The sequence below is a fragment of the Nicotiana tomentosiformis genome, chromosome 1, assembly GCF_000390325.3.
Source record: "Nicotiana tomentosiformis chromosome 1, ASM39032v3, whole genome shotgun sequence".
NCBI classification, from domain to species: Eukaryota; Viridiplantae; Streptophyta; class Magnoliopsida; order Solanales; family Solanaceae; genus Nicotiana; species Nicotiana tomentosiformis.
In genome coordinates, this window is record NC_090812.1 from 42344459 (window position 1) to 42369681 (window position 25223).

General features: G+C 36.3%; 4 protein-coding genes across 5 annotated transcripts; 2 read left to right on the forward strand and 2 right to left on the reverse strand.

Moving 5' to 3' along the window:
• The first annotated feature begins 7936 nt into the window (after positions 1 to 7936).
• On the forward strand, positions 7937 to 12779 carry LOC104087700 (uncharacterized). Of its 2 annotated transcripts, none has more exons than XM_009592248.4 (3): positions 7937 to 8090; positions 9627 to 10591; positions 12053 to 12779. In XM_009592248.4, exons 2-3 carry the CDS (start codon positions 9654 to 9656, stop codon positions 12537 to 12539), a joined length of 1425 nt encoding a protein of 474 aa, XP_009590543.1. In that variant the 5' UTR covers positions 7937 to 8090; positions 9627 to 9653; the 3' UTR covers positions 12540 to 12779. The 2 variants fall into 2 exon arrangements, with proteins under 2 accessions (XP_009590543.1, XP_009590542.1); XM_009592247.4 differs by having other exon boundaries at positions 7964 to 8191.
• Positions 12780 to 13933: 1154 nt separating this feature from the next.
• On the forward strand, positions 13934 to 17470 carry LOC104087699 (uncharacterized). The gene is made up of 3 exons (XM_009592246.4): positions 13934 to 14339; positions 16483 to 16565; positions 17195 to 17470. The coding sequence occupies exons 1-3, from the start codon at positions 14261 to 14263 to the stop codon at positions 17228 to 17230; spliced, it is 198 nt and encodes a 65-aa protein (XP_009590541.1). The 5' UTR covers positions 13934 to 14260; the 3' UTR covers positions 17231 to 17470.
• A 500-nt stretch (positions 17471 to 17970) lies between these two features.
• On the reverse strand, positions 17971 to 20137 carry LOC104087698 (uncharacterized protein At4g00950-like). The gene is made up of 2 exons (XM_009592245.4): positions 19339 to 20137; positions 17971 to 18260 (listed from the first exon to the last, which is right to left on the reverse strand). The coding sequence occupies exons 1-2, from the start codon at positions 19957 to 19959 to the stop codon at positions 18183 to 18185; spliced, it is 699 nt and encodes a 232-aa protein (XP_009590540.1). The 5' UTR covers positions 19960 to 20137; the 3' UTR covers positions 17971 to 18182.
• A 4435-nt stretch (positions 20138 to 24572) lies between these two features.
• Positions 24573 to 25139, reverse strand: LOC138906262 (uncharacterized). Its single transcript, XM_070194798.1, has one exon. It carries the CDS (start codon positions 25137 to 25139, stop codon positions 24573 to 24575), a length of 567 nt encoding a protein of 188 aa, XP_070050899.1.
• Between the last annotated feature and the right edge of the window lie 84 nt (positions 25140 to 25223).

Here is a 25223-nt window from a genome sequence, read left to right on the forward strand (position 1 = left end):
TCTCCGCTGCCAGGCGGTCAATAGTCTCCTTCCACTGGTTGCATTCAGCCCAGATTTGAGCGACCTCCTCTCGAAGTAGCCCGATCTTCTCGATCTTTTGCTGCAACTGAGACAACGGAGGGTTAACTTCCACAGTCGAGTCGAATCCATACTTTAACAGAACGAGGCTCACCTGCTGATCGAGCTCGACCCTTTCTTCACGAACCTTAGCCAAATCCGCTTGAAGATCCTTTATAGCCTCCTCCTTTTTGCTACAAAGAAGCCGAAGGTCATCTCTTTCACCTAGGACCTTCCGGAGTTCGGCCTCACACTGGCTAAGATCAACTCGAAACCTACCGATGGCCTGCATAGTTAGAAACTGTCATCAACACCAATAAAACAAAGAAGGATCACCGATATCGGAACCGTCAAGTATGGAAAAGAACAATGAAGCCAAGGATGGAAGAATCATTACCCGAGTAATAAAACGCTGAGCTTCCTCTAACAAAAGAGAAGCATCACCGATATCGGAACTGTCATCAACACCAGTAAAACAATCCTTAAAAGGATCCGCTGCACCTGAGCCAGCACCAATATTGGGAGTCTTCAGCTCTCGAGCCTCCTTCAACGCCTCCTCAGAAAAAGACGGAAGAGAAGGTGAATGACCCATTGCCATTGCCCCGAGCAAATCACTCGGAGTACTCCGATCGAGATTTAGGTCTTCAGAACCAACCCCGATGGGCACGACCGCCATCGGCTCAGCAGCTCTAGCAACCTCGACTGCCTCCGTAGGTCGGACTACCAAAGCCGAGGAGCTATCTTCTTCTTCTTCTTCCTCCATCAGTCGTTGGACCGAGTCGATCGAAAGGGCAATGATTTTTCTCCTCACCTTTCGAGTTTTGGGCTTAGGGTCCTCCGCCGAGAGGAAGCCCTTCATTTCTTTTCTTTTCCCTGTTCCAGGACCGGGGACTTGTTTCCTTCATCACCGCTCGAAGGCCTTAAAACGGCATCCCTAGTTACACCTATATACAAAGGAAGAATCGATAACGAAATGAACACAGAATGTACCTCGAGGGAAACAGGAACCATACCTCACCATGATTCTTGGCCTCCCATCTACCTTTAGCCAAATCACGCCAAGCGCGCTCGGCATAGGATGAAGTCGAGGCTAACTTTCGAACCCAATCCTCGAGATCAGGCACAGCTTGTGGCATCCAAGGTGCAGCTGGACATTAGAAAATAATATTAACAAATACGAAAAAAGACACGAAAAGCAAACATGAATCACTTACGGTCGAAATTCCATTTTTCAGGAAACGGCATCTTTTCCTCCGGGATAAGATCACGAGTCCTCACTCGAATATATCGACCCATCCAACCTCGATCCTTATCTTCATTGATGCTCGACATCAAAGCCTTTGATGCTCGACGATGTAGCCTAATTAGTCCACGATAAATCTGAGGCCGATACAGTCGTATAAGGTGGTTCAGAGAAAAATCCAACCCTCCGGCTTTGATAGAGAAGAAACGCAATAAGATGACTATACGCCATAAGGAAGGATGAATTTGGCCGAGGGTGACCTGATATCTCCTGCAAAAATCAAAAATCACGGGATCGACAGCTCCCAACGTAAAGGGATAGGTGTAAACACTTAAAAATCCCTCCACGTAGGTAGTGACGCTCTCATCGGAGGATGGGATTTGTAACACAACCTCAGAACTCCAGCCGCAGTCTTTTCTGACGGCCTCGAGGTGAACCTCCGCTATAGAGCACGTATACATCGATACGTGCTCACACCGACCCGGAACGGACGAAGGGTTCTCCACCCTAAAATCAATTTTTAAAATACACGGGCCGGGAATATAATCTTGAACGGACGACTCCGTCGGCGCCTTATCGTCACACGGCCGTGAGGAGGAAGTTTTCTCCTTGTGAGGTACGATTTTTGAAGTTTTCGCCATCAATATGAGAAGAAAAAGTCGCAAAGGAAGGTGAAAGAGGGGACAACACCAAAACTCTGGTATAAGCAGCACTAAAGCAACAAAATAGAGAAAATAATCAAAGGGAATTTGGGAAATGAGGAAGCACAAAAGTGGAAAACATTATATGGGAAAACTATTTATAAGGCATGGCGATTCGTTTCTAGCGGTGGCCGACCACCGACTGACACACATTAAATGCCTCGATAAAACCAAATCGATGGGACAGTTATCACGCACGTCATAGTCAAAGTCGATAGAAACGTCATCATTGATTCGGTCGAACCTTAGGGAAATCACATCGTTTCTCGTCATATCCTTGCCAAGAAACGAGGGGGCTATCTGTATACGGTTAAAATCGATCCTCGATCATGAAGATCGATCGAGGATGGCATTTCAGTCAAGGGGTATCTTCATGGAGAACCCGAACGAATTCTGAGATGGGGGCGTCGAGCTCAGGGCGTCCGAATCGACCGAGGTAACATCGACCGATACAGGTCCTGAAGATCGATGCCCGAAAGTGATCACCAAGCTCGAAACCAAGGCCGAGGTTCCGATCCGACACCGAGCTCGAGTCGGTATCGAGCTCACAGACAAAAAGCTGTTACAACCGCACCAAAGGAGAGAATCTTGGCGGGAATTAAGGAGGAGACACACCATCATGGGTCCTCCACTAGTAATATTATTCCATTATGTTGCTATAGATAAAGTAGTGATCCTTGGCTATAAAAGGCAAGATAGATTGTAATAGAAGACATCTTCCCTGGGATTAAGAATTCATTGTGTTTATCTTTCTAAAGCTCACTAAGTATCTTTGTTCATCATTTTCTATTTTGCACCATAAATACGTGTATTGTTATCTTCAGATCAAAGGAATCTACTTACCCTTAGAACTATACATAAATTCAACGTTATCCGATTTTTCGGGTAAACAATTGCTAATAAAGACATTTAGTAGTATTATTTTTACCCAGGTTGCCAGGGAAATGGGAATAGTAACTTATTGTGCTAAAAGAACATGTAAAAAGGGATGATTCAGAGATCAAATGGACAACCTTCCAATTGACTTGAGCAGCAATCAACAGCAAATAAGACAAATTACGTTGAGTCAAGCACTAACTTTTATTTATTTTCACCTTTACAAAGTCTTTTCCAATTAGCAGTCACAAAAATGTAAAATCTTATTTTCAAGTCAGCATAATAAACGTATAGTAGGAAACTAGAACCTGTGACTGGCACTTGGAACACTAATTCAGAAAAGTCTAATTTTGTAATGATGAGGCTTAATTACCAATAAGATAATGAATGTGTTGATGATGAGATTGAGAGGTACCTAAACTTGTTGGTGTCAAACTTGTACAACACAATTTATTAGCTAAGTTACCCCTACAACTTTCTTCCACGTTTTTGGCGGATTCCTATGGGCATACACATAGTTTTCTTATTTTTGAAGTAACTAAGTACTACTATACAAGTTTCCATAAGCTGTGGGTGTAATTTTCAACAAATGGTAATTTTCTCTTATTTAGCATAATATAAACGTATACCAATTTATTTTATGAAAAGTAATTCTTCAATAATTGAGAAGTTTATTTATAAAAAATATAAAACAAAAACTACTCTTTTTTGAATTGCGGAGAAACTTCCTTATGAATAAAATTAATTTGATTGAAAAGGAATTGGCGAGAATATTACGCGTAAAACCGCAGTGTGTCAAAGGAATTTGCATACAAGTTAAGGGGGCAGAGTATGTATTAGGCCAACATTATTTAACCTTCCAATATGTATTTAAGTTAAATAAAATTAGACAACAATACAAACTAAATATTAGCAATATTTATGAGTTTATGATAAGGTTTGATTATATTATAGAGAGTTGTCGTAAAGCTATATATAGTAAATGATCACTAATTAATGAGAATTCCATATATGCAATATTTGAAAATATGAATAAATATTATTTGAAGTTTGAGTCAATTATCCGCTTGGATTTGAAGTAGTTCAATCTCTTTAATGCTAATTCAGAAATCAAACCTGAAGTTCTTTTATCTTTCAAATGCAACTTCAGAAAAATCTTATGTAGTTCGCTTTATTGAATGCAACAACAACAACTCAGTATAATCCCACTAGTAGGGTCTGGGAAGGGTAGTGTGTACGCAGATCTTACCCCTACCCTGGGGTAGAGAGGCTGTTTCCGATAAACCCTCGGCTCCCTCCCTCCAAGAACTCCCCACCTTTCTCTTGGGGTGACGCAACTTCAAAAATTCCAATCTTGAGTAGTTCACTCTATTGAATGCAACTTCAGATTTCGAATCTTAAATTCTGAAACATAAACTTGTTTTTTGATTTTCAACAATTCAATACACGATTCAATGCCCAAATCTACTTTAAATGAGCTCAAATTTGAAACATAACTTTCAAATATCATAAATAACAAATCTCGATCATCAAACTATCGAAACAACAATAAATTTAACAAACCCATTTTGCAACTAAAAAGAAGAAGAAAACAAAATTAAAGAAAAAGAGAAAAGTATATATATATCCGAAGTTATCTAAAAATTAGGTATCAGTTAAACTTTTTCTAAAAAGTGGATATAAATTCAACGGATGATGCAAAATTGGGTGCCACATAAAAATTTTGCCTTTCACTATGGTTGTCGGGCCTGGGCGGTAACTAGTTTAAGGAGAAGTTGTACTATGTGAGTTTCGCGAAGTCTAGTTTATTTCGAGTTTCAATTAAAATGGAAAAAATGGAAGTTGTGGTAGATTAGAAGATAGAATAAAAAGGGAAAAGGGTCAAATATACCCCTTTACTTTCGAATATTGTCTACATATAACTTCCATTATATTATCCGGGCAAATTTACCCTTATCATTATTCAATCTGGCCAAATTTACCTCTACCATCAGCAAATTTTTAAAAATTACCCCTTGATCTGTTAGATAATCCAAAATCTCTCAAATCCCTTTTGTTTAAATCACTTATTGTTATTATTGCTCCCTATTTTCAGAAATTAATATTGATGTAAATGCTAAAGGTACTACACTATACAAATTATTCATGAATATTTTTAATTACCATTACACCCACTTCTCTTCTTGTGATAATGGTGTGCATTGGTTTAAATTTTATTTATTTTTCAATCATATTCACACCGTAGAATTCAGTAGGTTTATTTATTATGTATTATATGCAGTTGCTCATCATGTATGTACATGTATATTCGAATATATTTTGTTATTGTCCGGTTAGTATAGAATTTGATCGACTAACTTAAGAGTGCACAATGCGTAGGCACTTGATTAAAACAAAGTTGAATTCGACAATGTAAAGTATCCAACGAAATTCAACTTATATCATTAACACTTACAAAGTCTCCATACTTTTGGTGCAACGAATTCATTAAAGTTGCGGTGTTGAAAATACTTTTGGAATTTAGATAAACTACCTAATTTAGATTCTTCAATTTACTATACTTTGTTTACTAACCATTGTATTATTTTAATATTTCTTTCTTTTATTTTTTTTTCTAATTAAGAAAGCAAGTAAATGCCAACTATTTCGAAAATAGTGAATCAAGAAGAATAGTGACGTAATTAAAATGATTTGAAAAATTTTGGATCACCTGACAGACTGAGGGGTAATTTTAAAAGTTTGCTGATGGTAATGATAAATTTGGCTGGATAATATAACCTTAGGGATAAATTTGGTCGAATAGTATAACGGAGGATTGATGTAGACAATATTCGAAAATAGAAGGATAAAATTGGACCTTTTCCCGAATAAAAATTATCTTAGATTTGTAGAGGAATAAGGTGAAATGGAAATAGACGATTATAGTTATCTTAACTAATTCAGAAGTGAGGCTTAGTTAATTGATTAGTAATATAAAAAAAAATGTAATTTTTAAAAATTTGCTAAGAGGCTTCCGATTTCACCTAGCTAATTTTGAAGGTTTAATGTGTGAGTGGATAAATTATTATAAACTTAAGATATGTCTATGATGTGAAGTGATGAGTTATTTAAAGACAACAAGATTCTTCATTTCGTCTGAATTTCTTAATTATTAATTCCTTCTTAGGAAAAGCCGAGAGGAGTAGTTGAAGTTTGGCCTCTCCAGATTAATGTAATCAAGAGTTAATTAAAGCCTAATCCTGAGAATGATTGAAGGAAAGGAGCTCTTTTTTTTTCTTTCAATTTTTTTTTTTTGTGTGCGCGCGGAGGGAAAGCAAAATAGAATAGCTGCTAGATTGTTCCTTTGAACCACTGATAGGCGTATAATGAATTACTTTAATTAAAGGTCTTCGTTTTGAGCTTTAAAAAATAAAATAAAATAAAATTTGATAAAGAGCGTTTCTCCTTTAATGGCTTTTATGCAATATAATTTGAATTAATCAGATCAAAGAATTTCAAATATTCGTTGATTAAATACAGAAATTATTATTCAAATCATAAGGTACATCAATTAACTATTGATTAATTCAGTTTTGTATAATTTTTTTGTATAATTTTTTTGTATCTAGAGGACTTACTATTAGGTTATTTTTTTAATCATATTTTTATATCCTTTGACTCTTTGAGAGCTATTATTATATAATATAGTAAAATTGTTTGTTGGAAAAAAAAAAAGTTCATTCCAACAGTAACATGAAGGATTTAAATTTAGTAACTTCTTGACCACTACTATTCTCTTCATTGAATTCGATGTCTTGTACAATTGTCTTTTGTGAGCAATAAGAACAGTGGACCACGCTATACCTCTCTACTGGAAAAAAAATAAAAATAAAAAATAAAAACCACATATGAAAATAACAGATTTCTTGCAACGTGAGATCTCTTGTGGAGTCATTTTCAATAGTATACAACAACAATATACCTAGTGTTATTCCACACCGTGAGATTTGGGGAAGTTAGTGTGTACGCAAAACTTATTCCTAACTTGTGAGTATAGTGAGGTTGTTTCAAATAGACCATCGGCTCATGATTACATAAGTAACACATTAATAAAAATATAGACAAAAAGAGACCGTACCACATTTTTAATAGTATGCGTAGGGTATTTAATCATTATCATAAAAATATCAAGAAACAAAGATCCACCAACGCCTTGAAAGCTGAAGCAAAATATACTGATGACACTACAAAAGGAAAATAAAAATCCCAATTATTAGAAATAGAAGTCCCTTATCTCTAATTCTTTATTCATCACTGCTCGGACCCACTAATCTTCTACTTATCTATTCATCGAGTCAGCAAGATAATTTGTATTATACTAATATTGCTTTTTACTATTATATATACCACTCCATTCATCTTTATGGTTGTATTTCTTTATTAGTTCATTTATATAAAATTTTGAAAATATTTATTTCAATATTTTATTTTATTCTTTATAAGAAAATTTATTATGTGAAGACCATAAGTTTCAAATATATTATAATCATACAAATACTATAATAAGATCATAATTTTTTTTTTAATAAACGCAATGCTCAGTTAGACTAGCCATATAAGTTGAACGGAAGGAGTATACAATTCTAAGCAGAACATAATTTTCACTAGTTCATATGTGTCAAATATTTACTCATATATAATGAAAATTGTACTCGTAAAGATACCGCAAAAGCAGCAGCTTGTATAATCGCCTTTGTACACAATTATCTTCTTTTTTTCCTTCCCTTCAAATTCAAATGTACTTTTGACCGATTAGCAAAACATGACGTTTTTAATTTAACCACAGGTCTCTTTCTTAGCACAACAAACTAACAGAAAAGGAGGGGGTGGGGGTGGGGGGGTGGGGGAGGGGAGGAATTTTGAGGCGTATAAGCTAAAAATAGTGTACTTACATATGAATTATACAAAATTTCTATTTTTCTGAAGAAAATATGAAGGGGAAAAAACTTATCATGCTAATGACGTCGTTTAGGAGAAAAGCTCCTAAAACGACAGTGCAGAATGTGCAACTGCAAACAAAAACCGACAGAGAAAAGGTCGGATGATAAAAGTAACTGAAAAACAAAAAAAAAAGGAAGAAAAGGATGCTGAAACTGCTGGCGCTGAGAGGTGGCGTGGTGGGTCTCTTGTCTCTGACAAAAGATGAGTGAAAATCGTGTCCTCTGAACATCAAAGTAAGAAAAAAAAAGCAAAAAACTGAAACTTCATCCAGATTATAAACCGTCTCTTGCATATCCATACTTCACTGTTTTCAGATCTTTTCTCTGGCCTTACTGTAAGTGTTCGCACATAATTGTTTATTTTAATTAACATGTTTGGACTTTGAAGTGCTTGGTAATTTTCTTGTTATTATTAAAATATTTGCTTGTGGTGTTCTTGTTTTTTCCTTCCTTTTGCTATTTTCCATGTTGGTTTTGGGGGTGGAGTTAAAAATCTTAGCTTTTTTTGTTGTATGGTTATGCTATCTGCTGCTAATGATTATGTATAGGTTTTCATGGGATTTGAGAGTTAAAAATTGTTTGACTGATGCTTTTGGTTCTTAATTGTGCAAGCTTAATTCAAGTTCTTTGTGAGAGTGAGAAATATCTAGTTGCTTGTTAACGCCTGTTCTGTTTCTTTAATATCTACTATGAATTATTTTAATGGGGATGAGTTTTGGATTTGATCTTGCTAATTTGGAGGTGTTGTTGTGCATGTGGTTGTGTAAAGTTCTCTCTTTTGGGGTATTTGCTATTAGTAAGACTAGTAAGTTGGTTCCCAAGGGAGATGATTTGGAATAAGTAACTAGTGGTTGAAATTCTTTTCAAAAGGGAAAGAAAAAAAGATTCTTCCAGAAGATTCATGTTCTTATTTCTGAAATTAAAAAGGGATTTTGGGGTAAATTTGGATTCTTTGGTCAAACATCTTGAATGGCACTTCGATTTTGATGTTGCATTATGATGTTACTCAGCCTTCACCTTGAAGTAGGGAGCTTGCGGTTCTGTTTTGAGAATCTGTCAGCGTGAGAGGGCGGTTCTGCTTGCTTTTAAACCCACTCTATTTTATAGTATTTGGTGGTAGATTTAGACTGTTTGTAACAGTGAGGTCGCCTAATTAATCAACAACAACAGCTACGCCTCTGTCTCAAAGAAGTCGAGGTCGATTATATGAATCCTCATTGACTATGTTCCTCCATTTAAAATCATCTCAAGCCACAACATACCAATAAGGCCGCCTAATTAATGCGTGCATCAATTTACCATTGTATTTTTAGGTATGGCTGTCTTTCGGCAACTATTTTCATTATTACTTCTCTCTTCCAAAATGTGATGTGTAGCACAAATAGGAATACAACAGGCATTAGCTTCTTCATTCACCTGATTTTGTTGATGGAACTAATTCTCTATTTGTACATATTAATCATCAGGAAAACTTCAGACAATGAGTCTCTTCATGTGTTTCCTTCTCTTCTTTGCCTAATTTTTAGTGTGTGTTTGAGCTTTCCGTTACCTTTTACCAAAATTACTTCCTTGGAGTAAAAGATGAACGGATTAGATCAATGCAAGAGGATATTGCTGATAGTTGTGTTCCTGGAAATGTTTTATGTGGTACAAAACTTTGATTAACTTTCTCATGATTGGTTTTGGTAGTAATGTCCTTTCACTCAAGTCCCCAGTCTGATGCATGAAACCTGACTCCTTCAGTGTCTGATAGATTTTGTTCTGTGACAGCAAAATGTGCAGATTACTGGCTTATTAATGGCTGTGGCAGAAGCAAGAACTGCTTGGCAAAGAGCAGCTAATCGTTGCTTGGTCCAAGAAGATGCCAAACGAGCTCCAAAGTTGGCATGCTGCTCATCAGCGTCACCCTCATCGAAACAGGTTGATACTGGGCCTGCAAATGGTGCTGATGCACAAAATCCGTCTAGTACATGTTTCCTGCCCTTTAACAGGAACTCTTCATATTGTGATTTATCCCCTAATACAAGATGGTGGCTGCATCTTCAACCTAATTATGGGTATCAAAGAGGCTTAGTGAGTGAAACTGTAGATTCTCAGGAAGCAGAGATGGAGAATATTGGTCCAGTTTTAGATTCGACCCCCAAAAATAGCAAGTTCTGTGATCAGAGTGAAGCAGATGGTGGTTACATGGATGAAGTCACAGTTGGTGGATCTCTAGATTATCAGGTTAAAAGATCTGCAAGCCATGTAAATAGTGACTTGGAAGTTGGAAGCAAAGAACTAATAGATGTGTTCACTGAGATTTCCAAGGATGGTCTTCACCTTGAGGACACAGGGTATCCATATGAAGAAAGTAAGAAAGATATGGTTGATTTCACAGTGTGTAAACAGGTTGATGAGCTTTCGTTTGATAGGGAGTATCCTTGGATTGGTGTTGAGAAAACCGAGCCATGGTGGCGAACTGCAGACAGAGAGGAACTTGCTTTATTGGTTGCGCAGAGATCACATGATTTTATTGAGAACTGTGATCTTCCCCAGCCACAGAACAATTTTGTTAAACGGGATCACGATGTGGATGTTGATACTAAGATTTATGATGCTTCTGTGAGTCCCAAATCCAGAGATATGTCTCGCGACAGTGAGAATATTCATCAACGGGGCAATGTTTCTTTTAAACGCCCATCTCAATTAGAAGCTGAAGGGCACTCACAGCTCCATGCTTGCAAGTCAACAAGGTATTGTGTATTAGATTTCCTCACTGTTTAATGTATTGTATATCATTCTTATACTCATAAATATGCTAATAATAGTGGGAAAAAGCTCAACTGCCCATACATACATTATTAAATACAACTTATATACATGAGGTTAAGTTTTTGACGTGTTGACCATATATGTGTCTCTAGCATTCTTCTCGGCTTAGGACTTAATTAGATTTCGTTGTGGATATGCTTGTCTTGATAGTGATACTTCAGGGCAGGTTTTCTATTGCAACTCACTTGAGAAACTTGCCTTTTTTTTCCAGGATGAATTGCACAATTTACATTGTGGGAATGGGTAGCACCTATACGGTTTCGTAGTTTTTTTTTATCTTGCTTGCTTGGTCCTTTTGGTGAAAACTTCAGTCATTTAGAGAAATTGGGAGTCATTTTCTTTTCATCGTTCATTGAGCCGAGGGTCTATCGGAAATAGCCTCTCTACCACCCAGGGTAGGGTAAGGTCTGCGTACACACTACCCTCCCCAGATCCCACTTGTGGGATTTCACCGGGTATTTTTTTTTTGTTGTTGTTGTTGTTGTATCATACTATCATGTATTCTCACCTTTAGCTTTTTGGTGCTGACTAACCAGCCATATCATATACTTAATGATATTATGTTTGCTTCAAGAGGAAGAACACCCTGAGACGGGATCAGGGGCGGAGTTACAGGGGAAAATATGGGGAACGTGAACCCATGGTCTCTCCGCAAAATTAGATATTTTATGTTCATATTCTCTAAAATTGCTATAATATTAACTCTTGGCGCCTATGCTCCAAACATGCTGAATGGTGCACTTGGTTGAAGGTTAAGTTATTCACCAAGCGGAAGAGGGATCAATTCCCACTTAATACATTTTTTCCTCATCTTTTTAGTAGTGCACCATGTACTAGAAATCCTAGATCTGCCCCTGGACGGGATCTCGGTGTTTGAAAACCCTAGAAAAAGATGATAGATTTATTTAATTTAAAGAAGTATTACAATTTTTTATGCTGGCATGGTGATTGTCTCACACATCATACACAATGAACACGAAAACTGAAACTTCATTTTGCACTGTTCCTTTGATAAGATTGACACTTCACTCCAGATTTTGCTGCTAATTAGATATTCATTCTTTCAAGGATAGTTTATTGATTTATTATGTTGTTACTTAGCTGGCAATCTGGTGCTTGCAACTTGTTAGCAACTAGTTTTATGTCATGGGACCAAGTGATCAGTAGAGATAGCAGTGACTAAAAAACAATTAAAAAAATAAATAAAAAAATAGAGATAGCAGTATCATTTACTCCTCTTAAGTTAATGGGCATATACTCTGATAGCCCGCTTTTCCCTTTTTTATGTTTCTGGGTTGATTTTCAAATAGTATTACTTTAGTCTTAGTGTGTATATTCAGCATGTTTGATGTTCTTAAAAAGATATTTTTATTTATACATAGTTTGAGAAACAGTGACACCAGTAGCCAAAAGCTTTTGCCTGAAATGAACACATCTAGTGATGACGAAAGCAAGGCCCAACTACTAGAAGCACTTCGTCATTCTCAAACGCGTGCAAGGGAAGCTGAAAATGCAGCAAAGCAAGCCTTTGCAGAGAAGGAGCACGTCGTGCAGCTGGTATTTAGACAAGCATCACAACTTTTTGCCTATAAGCAATGGTTCCAGCTACTGCAATTAGAGAACCTGTACTTCCAGATTAAAAACAACAGAAACCAGCCGATATCGGCCATATTACCGGTAATGCTGCCATGGGTACCCCAGAAAACTAAGAGACCGCGGAAGAAGTCTGCTAGGGTCAAACGAGCCAAACGAGCCCGTTCCAAGTATGACTTGAGCAGATATGCAGTTGTTTTTGCACTGGGTTTGGGTCTTGTTGGTGCAGGTTTCCTTCTTGGCTGGACGGTCGGGTGGATGTTACCGACATTCTGAGCTGTATAGATTGTATCCAATTTTCCTGTTAATACTAGTTTTGTGAAGATTGGTCTACAGGGGAATTGACTGGTTGATAGGGTCTATGTTAGTTGTATGATGATGACGATCATTTCTCCAATTACTTTGGTCTCAGCTTTTAGTACTTGAAATTGAAACAAAACACTCAGCTTTCCTTCAGCTTGTACTTGAAGACAAGCATGTTATATATCTTAGGCATTATGTTTTTCCTTACCAAAATCATGGTTTCTATAGACTAGTTTTGTATTGTCTTGGTCAAGGAATCTTGGAAATAACTACTGGGCTCTGTAATTTCTTATTTCCTTTATACATATTCTACATACTAGTAAAAAATTAATGTCCTATTACCAGATTAGTTAGATTGAGCAATGACATTGACATATTAAGTACTCTTGTCCAAAAAGAATTAAACTATTGCTAATTGATAAATTAACTGTTTGTTCTTTGACTATGGTTTCTTCAAACATCTTAAATAAATTTGAATCATAAAAATTCATATTTTGCTTTTTTTCCCTATGGGTTTTATTATATTAGACTTGAGGTATCTAGTGATAGTCTACAGGACATATCTCTGAATTTATCTTAGTTGAGGTTCCCTCATTTTATTTTATTTTTGTTGTCAAATTCCGCTAATGAAAATCCTCTGAGCCACGACTCCTTTGTTGACTTGAAATGTTACATGTTAATCTTAGAGATTGATATATTTCAAACTAATATATAGTACACCTAAGAATACAAGCACCACATGCCTTTCAGTTTGTGACGGGGCGTATTACTACTTTCGACGCGAAGTATAAATTTATATGTAAAATTTTATTAAAATTACAATAAATAGTAGATATTATAATGAGTTCAATGCTAAGATCTTTAAGGTTGAACCCATAAAGTTAAAAATTTGGATTCGCCTCTATTTGTGACCATGTATTTTTATTGCCTGCGTAATTTTTTCTGTTTAGTTCTGAGTTTTGCAATTGTTCTTAAATGTATTTCGACAACTGTGATGTTAGTCGGTTGTGTTTTCTTTTTATATATATAATAATAATTTAGTTTATTACTTGTGTCATATTAGAAAAGTTGTTAAATTTAAAGCACGCACTTGTAAGTTTAGTTCTTAGTTATTGAATTGTCCCATTACAAGTATTTGTATTAATTACTCCCATAAAGGATTGCTAATGATTAGTATAGTTTCTAAACGTTACAACTATTTAATTTCTTTATTCTTGGTTATTAAAGAACTTCTAGGAATTGCCGTAACTTTCATAACTTTGACTTCCCTAAATGTGACATTTCTTTTTATACCAGATTTAACTTTTTTGTTTGGAAGCCAGAAAATATTTTTGTAGACGTATCACGAATTGTTTTTTTGAGGTGTCTGTTATGTGAAGAATAAAGCAGCAAATAAATATTAACTTGATGTGTCTTTTAACAAACCGGGGGCGCTACTCATTCTCCAACTGAACCTCTTGTGCAAAATTCTGATTATGCCATTTTTTCCTTAGTAAAATTCAATATCTTTTTCCATTCAACTTAGAATAACATGAAAATAACTTTGAAATAAATGTTGGACAAGTACATGGGCCAAGCATCAACATTATAGGCCGGGTCTCCTCAAAATAACCGACCCACTGAACTCGCAGTTGTTAACACAGCAGCCAGCATTTTTAGACTTTTCTGGTGATAGGAAAATCTACGGGAAGAAGATGGCGGTAATGGGGAAGTTGAGAATGTTCGTGGTACAGGAACCAGTCGTCGCTGCTTCTTGTCTTATCGCTGGCTTTGGTAAATTCTCTACTTACCCGTCGTAGACTCTATCACCGAATCTAGGATCTTAATTTAGTGGATGAAAAATACGCGTGATTACTAACTCCTGTAAATTATTTGATTGTTGATTCAGCAATTCTCACTTTGGGTATTCATTTCTCATATGGGCAATAATTTTTTTTTTAAACTCAATTGAGGCTCCAGGTAGCTCTTCATAGGTTATAATCACTGCAACCACGGGGAAAACTAGCTCTTCATAACATAAATAGTGGACCTTTAAGGTAGTGATTGGTGTCGGTAGGTAGAGGATCTCTTATAGAGGTTTTCACAGAAGTAGAAAATTGTGACTAATGGGATAATTAATGTACCTTCCTTTATGAGCCGGGGATCTATTAGAAACAACTTCTCTACCTTCACTAGGTAGGGGGGAATATACTGGGTTTGTTTGTTGGGATAATGCACCTTCCCATCTTTATCAAGACAAGAACACAGCTTTTGTCCCAGTGTTTTGGTCTAGTGGTAAGTGCGTTGTGGATGATGTGTAGATTAGTGGTGTGTCACAGGTTCAAAGCATGTCGCAAACAAAACCTTGGTCTTTAAGTGGAGAAGGGTAGAGGAGCGAGCTTGTTATCTCGAGTTTCGAACCATGTCTCACTTGTCCTCGGGAGTTTCTTCGTTATCAAAAAAAAAAAAAAAAAGTTCTTGTGATTAAGTAGGCATTCTAGGATATTACTCAGAGACATTTTTTAGGCTGTTCCTCATTTTGAGCTCTAAGTATCAAGCTCGTCATTGGTTAGTGGATCTGTTTATTTATCAGTTGAGCTGTAGGTTTTTGTTAGCAATGGGTCAGTTAGAACTAGTAGTGGCAGATGATTTGCCTCTCAATTTAACTATAATTGAAAGATTATAAAAGGTTTGGCCTCACTCTTATTTTGATAGTAGGGAAATATACAGCCCAATAAGTATATAATTGAGAAGAATAACCTCCAAATATTGTCGTTGGTATGATTTGTGCCAAAGGATAACCTACATCAAGTTGATCTGTTGCCCAAAAAGAGATCTGCTACCATGACGACTCCTTATTCTTGCATTCTATACACACACATATGCATACAATATATTCATATGTCTCAATGTATGTATAGCTTCTCTGTTTAGGAGTGAGTAAAGGATGGGAACCTAGAATCTAGGAGCTGGCTGTAAAGAGTGGGTTTCTCTTATTGCTTTTCGTGCTTAGATCAATGTAGTTTCTGAATGCAAAAACTATTTATGAGGCCTATTATTGCAGTTAACCCTAGTATGCATCTTAGACTCTTAGTTTAGTTTACCAGCTCCATCTTGACAGAAGTGACAGAATGAGACCTAATGAAGAGTGTACATTTTCTGTCTTTTAGCATTAAGTATGTACTCATCTGCAATCAAGCAGAGAAATCCACAGTATACTAAGTATATATCAGGAAGTCCTTTCCATGTACTGAAAGGGAATGGTGGGCAGAGCAGTTGGTTATCAACCTCAGCTTCTGCATGTGTTTATCTATATTCTTGTAATTATATTTAGTTTAATTGTAAAAGTTGATCGTTGTCAGATAATGATTTTGATCCAATAGAGGGATTCCAATAAGTGGAATGTGGGATATCTTCTTGAGCAAACACACCTCACTATATTGATCTGATCCACTGGGTTTGAAAACCAGTGACTTAGTAACAGGAATTTGGAGAAGTCCAGCTCTGCAACTGTTTAGCCATTGATCATGCAAGTAAAATTCACCTACAACTCTCTGTTTTTTCCCTTCTGTGCTTCCAGAGAGGTCTTTACTGGCTGTCAGTCGGGTGTTGTCTGTTATCTCTTCTCAGTAACACTTTGTCGATTAGTTTCCTTTATGGCACTAAGCATTAGGTCAGCCTTACTGGGATGCCCTTCTGCTAGAAAAATGTGTATGATTCGTTCAAGAGAATTGCATTGCTAAATAACTTGGTGAATCCGAATACCGACTCGATAAGTCGGCGTCCATATGCATCGTGAAATGATGATATATTTAATTACCTACTGAAGTAGTAAAATTTGGATAGCGTTTTGAAAGGACACTTCTTGACTTTTATTCCCACCTATTTTTTCTCTTTGATTGTGAATTAGTTTATTTTATATTTCTTGCAATTTCAGGTCTCTTCCTTCCTGCGGTTGTAAGGCCTATTCTGGACTCTTTTGAATCATCCAAGCAAGTCCCACAACCTGCTTTAAGCGATGTGAGTAATTTGCTATCTTTGTTTTATGTTACTTCTGGTTTATGCAACCATGTTTTTCCTCTTTTTGGTCATTTTCCTCATCAGATATGTATGTTGGTTCGTTTCCTCTTGCTTATACATAAAGGTTGTAATCTATTCTGGATAAACATAAATGGTCCCTTTACGAGCTATGCTAGTTCACACTCTTGTGGATGCTAAATGGGATTTTATCAATGCCTTCCATTTTTACTTCTTCTCCTTTCCATTAGGTGACATGCTTTGACTCAGACTACGAGAGTGTTAGAGCATCAAACTATGGCAGCTTTTGTGATGATTTTTTGTAATAAATGCTAAGTCAAGTCAAGATTTGAGTTGTGAGTTATGAGATTTAACCTCTACTTTTTCAATCAACCTACATCCATAAATTCACTTTGTCTCAAATTGTCCTACTGGCTGCTAGATATCTCTCTAAGGTTAATATAATTGAGCTTTAGAAATTGGCTGCATATAACATTCCAAAGACGCGAAACAAGCTTCTGAACTAAAATGCTATCAAAGTGCTTTTAAGTTATTTGTGTCGTATTTCTATGAAGATCTTCAGCTGCTTTTCATTCTCTTCTTCATATAATGTAGTTTGCTACTTTGTGCAGGTGGTTGCTGGTATGACTGGTAAAAAACAAGGATAAGATACTTGTGAGGTTTTAGTTTCAACCAGCTCTTTGTAGTGTTATTCCATCCCTTTTGTTGCATCCTGATTGGAAATGGAAATAAGGTCCTCTTTTTGTGGATAACTGTTAAATGTGTGTGCAAGAAGGGGGGAGCTCTCCCTCATTTGTAAGCACTTGATATGGCCAGTGCTACATTGATTCAAATATTGAATGACGACTTATAACCTTATCAATTGCATCTGAAAAGCTTTTTAATTCTGATTTGTGTCGGTTGATCTTCTCTATTTGAATTGCTTTAGATTAGTTCTCTCTCAAGGTTTTGGTCCATCTGAGCACCTTCGTCTTTTGGTTTGGCAAACTAGTATATAACTGAAGTGACCAGATAATATCATCTGCTAATAGGGGATTGTTGGAGGGAAAGGCTTCACTGTTTGAAGTATCTCCACTCTATAATGTACTGTAGTTCTTCATTTGTAAAGATGGAAACTCAAATTTTCTGTAGGTGACCACTGGAGAGGAAGGCTTCACTATCTGTCTCTCTATAATACCTAGTCCATTTGTAATGGTGGAAACTCAAATTTTTAACCCTAGATGGGTGGCATGGGTGGGTGGGTTGGGGGGGGGGGTTATGAGGGATGCTAATGGAAAAATTTCATCTTCTAAAACTAGCTGCATTTCTCGAATTGGATGTAATTATGTGTAGCTCTGACTGGTATGCCCTGCATGAGATTTTCACGCATTGCAAGCACAAGTGACAATGGCATCCAGAAAATGATCTCATACTAAAATTTACAACTGGTTCTGGTGAAATTTAAGGCTAAAGATCGTAGAATACAACATTCAGGCAAGAGCCACAGTGCATTTGTTTTTATATCTCCTGCTTATTTAACCAGGAGTACTTAAATGACTAGAGAAAGCAACCATCACCATCACGTCTTCATTTAATTAATGTAACAGCTAATGTTGAAAGTTAGCCGATTAGCGCTTCCTTTTTAGACTTTCTGTTCTTCCATGGTATTACTTGCTTGAAACCCTCGTATATAGCTGCCTGTAAGATTTCAACAAGACCAATACTTGAGTTTAGTAAATGCTGATAGAAAAATAGAAGAGTTTTAATTATGAAATCCAACGAATCACGCAAATGATTTTAAATGCTGATAATGATAGCAGAGCAAGGATAGAAAATATGCTAAGGAGAAAAGTCTACACATATCTCCCAATCCTTTACAAAAGCAGCTTCAATCAGACAGCCCATATCCTTCGCCCCTTTCCTATTTACTGCAATGACAATGGACGCCCTATAACTTGGGACAGCATCTACCTACTCATTCAACCCCATCTATTAATACAGTAGTAGCTTTTAACATTTTGATACATAATTGCTTACAGCTATTTGTGGGTTTGTGTAATACCTACCCCCATTGCCTAAAAAGTGAAGTTAACTAGGCGTTCCTTAGCCCCACTGCCGTCTTCTTCAACCTCACCTGCCCCAATAATTAAGCTTTCTCATTACTCTATCACCCCACTAGTTCTGTACTTTCTCTGTTCATATTAGTCCCTCATTACAAAAAGGAACTGTAAGGTATTTCTAGTTAGTTGATTCTTATTAATTCAGTCATTATTCTTCAAGTTTTATTTAAACAAAAATGGAAACTATGTAACATGAATTTTACTAAAAATATATTGATTGAAAGTTTTATAGTCAAAGAACAAACAGTTGATCCCTTAAAGGAAAGGGTGGGGCGCAAGGGCGTATTTAGGGGCAGAATCATTCGCCGATTCAAAAGATCAGTTTATACTTTTATATATTATATTTTAATTCCCCTCGACACATGCCAAAAGGCCTACGGTGGGGCGGCCAATCTTCTTAAAGAATCTAGGGTAGAGACTCTATATAGTAAGTACATCTTTCTTTCAATGTTCCTAAGTTCATTGAGATCATAGTACGTTAATTACAAGGGGGTTAAAGGCAGAGTACGAATCATGACTTAGATAGAGCAATTTGACATGAGACGGACAGAAGAAAAACAGTAGTAATAGCAAAATTCATTAATGAAATTAAAATCTACATATAAATAATAAATTGATTACGAACGAACAATTAGTGGAGTTGTAAAGACACTTACCCAGATGTGAGTCTTAGCTTGCGAGTGACCTGAGAAGCTTCCACTTCTTCTAAATGTTTCCATTTTTATACTGGAACTGCTGCATTCTTCAACACAATCTGTTGAATAATCTATAGAAGATGGAAACACAAAACCACTATTAATCTCACAGCCATTATGTTTAACATGATGAGTAGTCGGCCGACGCCACCAGCTTTTGCTTTCCGATTTCTTGTTACCAAGAACAAGTGTAGTACTAAGTTGTCCTGTTTCAGAGCTAGTAGTACTATCAAAAGACCCTTGTCGACGATGACGACGATCCCTCCTCAACAACCTAAACGAAGAAAACCTAGGCTTGTTGGTAATATAAGGTCCATCAAATACAGTTGTAGGAGAAGAAGATGTCTTGGAAAATTCCATATTGTAAAGCCTAGGAGGTGGTTCTAAACATATGGAGTTTGGAAGAGGGATAAGATCAGTGCATGGACGAGGTTTTCCAGGTTCTTCTTCCCATTTGAAAGGTATTGAAGCTAAAGTGTGAAGAGGAGTTAGCATCCCTAAATCCTCTTGTGATGACTCTACTGAAAACAGAGGAAACTTTAGTGTTGAACTCATTTCTGCTACCTCTGTATCTGTACCCATACTTCTGTTTTTTGTGGTGAGATGGGGTCTGAAATGGGGTTCTTATTTAGTTTCAAGAGAAAGAGAAACAAAGGGTATTATGGCTTTTTTCTTGCTTTATTGGTTTGGTTCAAAGGTATATACTACTACTAAAGTAGCAGACTTCATCAGTTATGGCCAAACTTTTATACAGAGAGGAGCGAAGAAAAGACCAAAAGACTAAATAGAGTAAAACGACTTTGCTCCCACGTTATTGACTTTGGAATATAGTTGTGTATTAATTGACTCTCCTTTACTGTTACCATATATGATGAGAATAACTATTCTTTTCTCATTTGTGTTGTTCTAGTTATGTTAATGAAAAGTGGAACCAAGATTTTTAAGTCTACTACAATATAATAGACACTGCATTCAATATAATATTGTGGTCCAGCATTTCTTAGATCTCGCGCATAACGATAACTTAGTGTATCGGGTTGCCCTTATAATATATAGTACTCCATTCTTTTGTGATAAGAACTATAAGTACGTTTTCTTTTTTATTTATACATATAGCTCAAATCAAATGAGTAATGTTGTAGGTCTGCTCACGCTGATGATTAGGCATGTGTAAATATGGAGAAATTTGACTAAGATAATTTGATAAATTATTGACAGTGCTTTGACTACAGAAATGGTTATGATTACTTGTGAAAGACAGTAGCAGTACATGCTAAAAAAGTCTTAAATTTATAGTAGTATTCGGTAAGATATTTAATGTTTGGACCATAATATTTAATACCGCAGGATGTAAGAAGTTTTGTTTTCTTTTTAACTTTTTTGAGAATTTGCAGATAGCATTGGATTCTTAAGCATAATAGGAAATGTCAGCTCTTTTTCAGAGATAGATTGGACATTTTTGCTTGTAATTTACCTGCTCCAACAGATGAAATAGCATCATCAGACCACACACGCATATGTCAAAATATTTGTCCATTTTTTATGTATAGACACACAGCAATTCAAGCTTCTGTCTCTGAAATGACTAGTCCATTCTAGATGCTGCTTTCTTATTTTCAACCAAATCAAGCTTTCTTGATTTTATAGAAAATTGTTTAATTTGTCATTACTTATTATGCAACCGGAACTTCTTCTTGCTTTTTTCGGAAATCTACTTGGTCTCTCTTGCTCTCATCTTCTTATCTTATTATAAAGAAAAGACGAGAACTTTAATATGGATATATACTATTTTATATTTCTAATAGCTGACCATTAGTTTTACTTTTTATTTATTTATTACCCTTCCAAATTTCTCCCAATATAGAGCAAGACGTTGATCCAGCAAAAATGAGTTCATTTTTTTTCTTGGTCCAATGGAGTTACGAATGAAGTTATTTTATTCATTATCTTTACGAGTTAGTAGTAGTAATTGATCACGTCTAACTATGTCTTATAAAAAAGACTAAGCGGTTGTTGCAAATATATTCCGGCTAATAAGTCCGGAGTCGAATCCCACATGGAATTAACCTATCAAACACAGCTACTAGACTCGCACGAACTCACGCAATCAATCTTCAGAAATATTTAAGTAACAATTTGGATGTTTACTAACTAAATATTACGTAATGAAAATGCAACAATTAATAACTAACTACTAACGGGTTGTAGACAAGAATTGGAATGATCTAAGGTTGTGATTTCCCCTATTGTCGGAATCTTTTCCGCTACGTTTTCTATAAATTTGCCTAAGTCTTCTCTATCGATCATGAGCACTCTGACTGTTGTAACTCTCTCCCGAGTAATTATCATAATTTACTAGACATATTTTTCCGAATTATGCTAGCTAGCAATAAGTACGGCTCACTCGGATCGCACCAAGGTTTCGTTATCCCTAATCCCACCTTTAAACCCTTCGTATTGATCCCTTATATACGTTAGGAGTGATGTTGTTCAACAACTACCTAAATATGCACTCTCTCCCGAGTAATACATACAAAATAGGCACAGCCAATTGAGGGCCATTCAATCAACCACAATAATATTATAGTTGAACAAATAGAGAAAATACTACGGCAAATCTATATTAACGTAACAAGAAAATCATCCTTCAATAGGTTCCATCAAAACCTTAGATTAGGAGTTTAGCTACTCATACTCATAGTAACAATATCCAAATATTTTGCATAATTAAATTACAAAGTAAGGATAAAGGGATGTAGAAATCGATGAGTCTAGCTTCCAACGGTTGTTCCACGAGCTATCCTTGCCTCTGGTTGCCAAAAGTCCTCAAAAATGGCATTTTTAGGTCTATTTATATGTGTAGGAAGAGACCTAAACGCGTAGGTCAAGTCCTAGTCAAACCAGGAGACGAAGTAAGTCTTCAAAGCTCGGAATGTGCGCGTCTCAGACCTGGCCTCGCGAGGCATAATGCCAGCTTAAGCTCACCCCAGTCCTGGCGTCGCGAGGTATAAAGCCTGCTTGAGCTCGCCCCAGGCCTGGCGTCGCCAGCTCCCACGCGAGCTAAAGGGCTCGCCCAGCCTGCTTTAACGCCTGGTTTCGCCAGCTTTTCATTTGCCGGCTACTCACTTTTTTCTTTCTTCTTTTCAACTGTTTTCGAAAATGCTTTAGACTTTAATTATTCCTTTTGCTATACTTTCATCTCTAATTCACCTACACATAAAATAGACTCCATTACGCGCAAATAAAGTGTAATTTATCATTAAAGCATATAAAATGCAAGACGAATAATGTGCTAAACTATGAAATTATAGCCACACATCAATAATATATATTAGTATGTGGAAGAGAGTTCTACAATTCTCTTGCTTACTTTAACCTCTCTCTCTTTTTTTTTTCTTCTTGTAATTCTATGCACTCTGTTTTCCCGGGATTATTAAGGGTTAATTAGCAATGAAACTATAAAAGAAGTGTAACACTCCCTCTATTTCAATTTATATGAGGTTGTTTGACTCGGCACAGAGTTTAAAGAAAAAATATCATTTGAAATTTGTGATATTAAAAGTTTAAATGGTAAAAATTTTATGGGGTTATAGCATTTAAGTGGCTATAAAAAAATTTCATTAAGGTAACATGAAATGTTTACAGTTAAATTATTTTCAAATATATATATATATATATATATTTTATAACAGAATAATAAAGAAAGTGTGTCATATAAATGAGAAAGTGGCAGATAAGCCTTGTGTTATAATTCTTCAATACAGATGCATGGTTATAATCTCACCATAAACATTCCCACTTCTATCTTTTACTCATCAACAATTTACAGGCCCACTCTTATGCAGAAAGATTTTAGAAATTAATTCTTCAGTCCTTGAAAAGTTCAATATGATTCTAGTAAAAGAGGAGGAATATTGGTACAGGTAATGTGCAAAAAAGTATATACCTATGATAGTCTTGAAACCAAAGCTGGCAATTGAAGAAAGGTGACAATGTGAAAAAGCCAAATGTTTCAGCAATGAAAATTCAATTTCAGACATCAGCCTTCAGAAAAAGAAACACTCCAACTTAAAGAAAAGCGAAAAGAAAGAAAAAAACAATATCTTTCGGATGCATTTTTCAAATTAAAGAAAGAAAAAGGAGACAACCAAAAACAAAGAACAGTCATTAAAGAGAAACAAAGATGGGAGAAGTATATTTTTCTGGTCATCTTTATGTTTGGCTTTCTCCTTTGACTTTGTCTTGTTCTTTTCCTCAAATAAATCCTTATCACTTAAAAATAAAGAGCATTTAATGATCACTCAATAATCAAACTTTTGATAAAAATTAAATCATAATCCGTAGATAAAGAAAAAGGTAGGGAAAAATGTTATAGTATGCAAATTGTCCACCACTCTAACCAAACAGTGGCAGAAATAAAAAAGAGTTCATGTTTCTAGCCAACCTTTGCCTTTTTTTTTTGTGGGGCTGAGACACATAAAGCAGTGAATTTAGGGTAATGCAAATCCATACTTAGATCAGCAAAAGTAAAGCTTGATTTGATATATGTTTTGTCTTCTTTGTGGACTAAAACTCCCAAATTTTTATGATTACTAACATCAAGTTAGTTAACAGTCATTCTTTTTCCTATTAATATGTGGACCGCTGATTTGCCAGACACGCTGTCTCTCCAAAATACACAAGAGTGTTCTTCCTTTGAATTGATTCTTCATAAAATGCCACATAATGTACATTTAGATTGGATACATGCACCCAAGAATATTCATTTCTAATCAACAATAACAGCAACAACAACAAATCCAGTATATTCCCAACAGGTGGGGTATGAGGAGAGTAGTCTGTACGCAAACTTTATCCCTACCTAATGTAGGTAGAGAGGTTGTTTCCACTAGACCCTTGGCTCGGAAAGGGTGAGAAGAAGAAGAAGAAGAAGAGTAAGCAAGAAAGGAAGAAAGACGAAAAAGAGGGAGATAAAGGATAAGTACTACCAAATAATAGCAACAGGGAATACAATACCTGAGGCGAACAAAATCACATAACGCAATAAAAGTCTAAGAATATGAAGAGACATGCGTGCTACTAAGACTATCGGTGAGCAACAAAGAAACTACCCACTAACCTTCTACCTTAATCCTCGATCTCCACACCCTTCTATCAAGGGCCATGTCCTCAGTGAGCTGAAGCAGCGCCATGTCCTATCTAATCACCTCTCCCCAGTTCTTTTTAGGCCTACCTTGACCTCTTCTCAAACTCGCCATGGCTAATCTCTCACACCTCCTAACAAGAGCATCAATGCTTCTCCTCTTAACATGTCCAAACCATCTCAGCCTCGACTCCCGCATTTTTTTCTCCACGGAAGCTACTCCGACTCTGTCCCGGATAGCTTCATTCTTAATCTTATCTCTCCTGGTACACCCACACATCCATCTCAACATCCTCGTCTCTGCTACTTTCATCTTCTGCATGTGAGTGTTCTTGACTGGACAACACTCAACCCCATACAACATAGTCGATCGAACCACCACTCTATAAAACTTACCCTTAACTCTTGGCGGCACATTCTTATCGCATAAAACACCGAAAGAGAGCCTCCATTTCATCCATCCCGCTCCGATGCGATGTGCGATATTTTCGTCAATCTCCCAGTTACGTTGGATAATAGACCCGAGATACTTAAAGCTAGCTCTCTTGGGGATAACTTGAGCATCAAGATTTACCTCTATGTATGTTTCATGGGTCCCGTCACTGAATTTGCACTCCATGTATTATGTTTTGGTTATGTTCAACTTGAAACCTTTAGACTCACAGGTCTGTCTCTAAACCTTCAACCACGCATTAACTCTGTT

Coding starts and splice junctions, on each gene's coding strand:
- LOC104087700 (XM_009592248.4), top strand. CDS start 9,654: ATGGCTGTGGCAGAAGCAAGAACTGCTTGGCAAAGAGCAGCTAATCGT. Junction 10,592..12,052: donor CATGCTTGCAAGTCAACAAG/GTATTGTGTATT, acceptor ATTTATACATAG/TTTGAGAAACAGTGACACCA.
- LOC104087699 (XM_009592246.4), top strand. CDS start 14,261: ATGGCGGTAATGGGGAAGTTGAGAATGTTCGTGGTACAGGAACCAGTC. Junction 14,340..16,482: donor TTGTCTTATCGCTGGCTTTG/GTAAATTCTCTA, acceptor TTGCAATTTCAG/GTCTCTTCCTTCCTGCGGTT. Junction 16,566..17,194: donor CACAACCTGCTTTAAGCGAT/GTGAGTAATTTG, acceptor TACTTTGTGCAG/GTGGTTGCTGGTATGACTGG.
- LOC104087698 (XM_009592245.4), bottom strand. CDS start 19,959: ATGGGTACAGATACAGAGGTAGCAGAAATGAGTTCAACACTAAAGTTT. Junction 18,261..19,338: donor AAGCTAAGACTCACATCTGG/GTAAGTGTCTTT, acceptor GAAATCTTACAG/GCAGCTATATACGAGGGTTT.
- LOC138906262 (XM_070194798.1), bottom strand. CDS start 25,139: ATGGAGTGCAAATTCAGTGACGGGACCCATGAAACATACATAGAGGTA.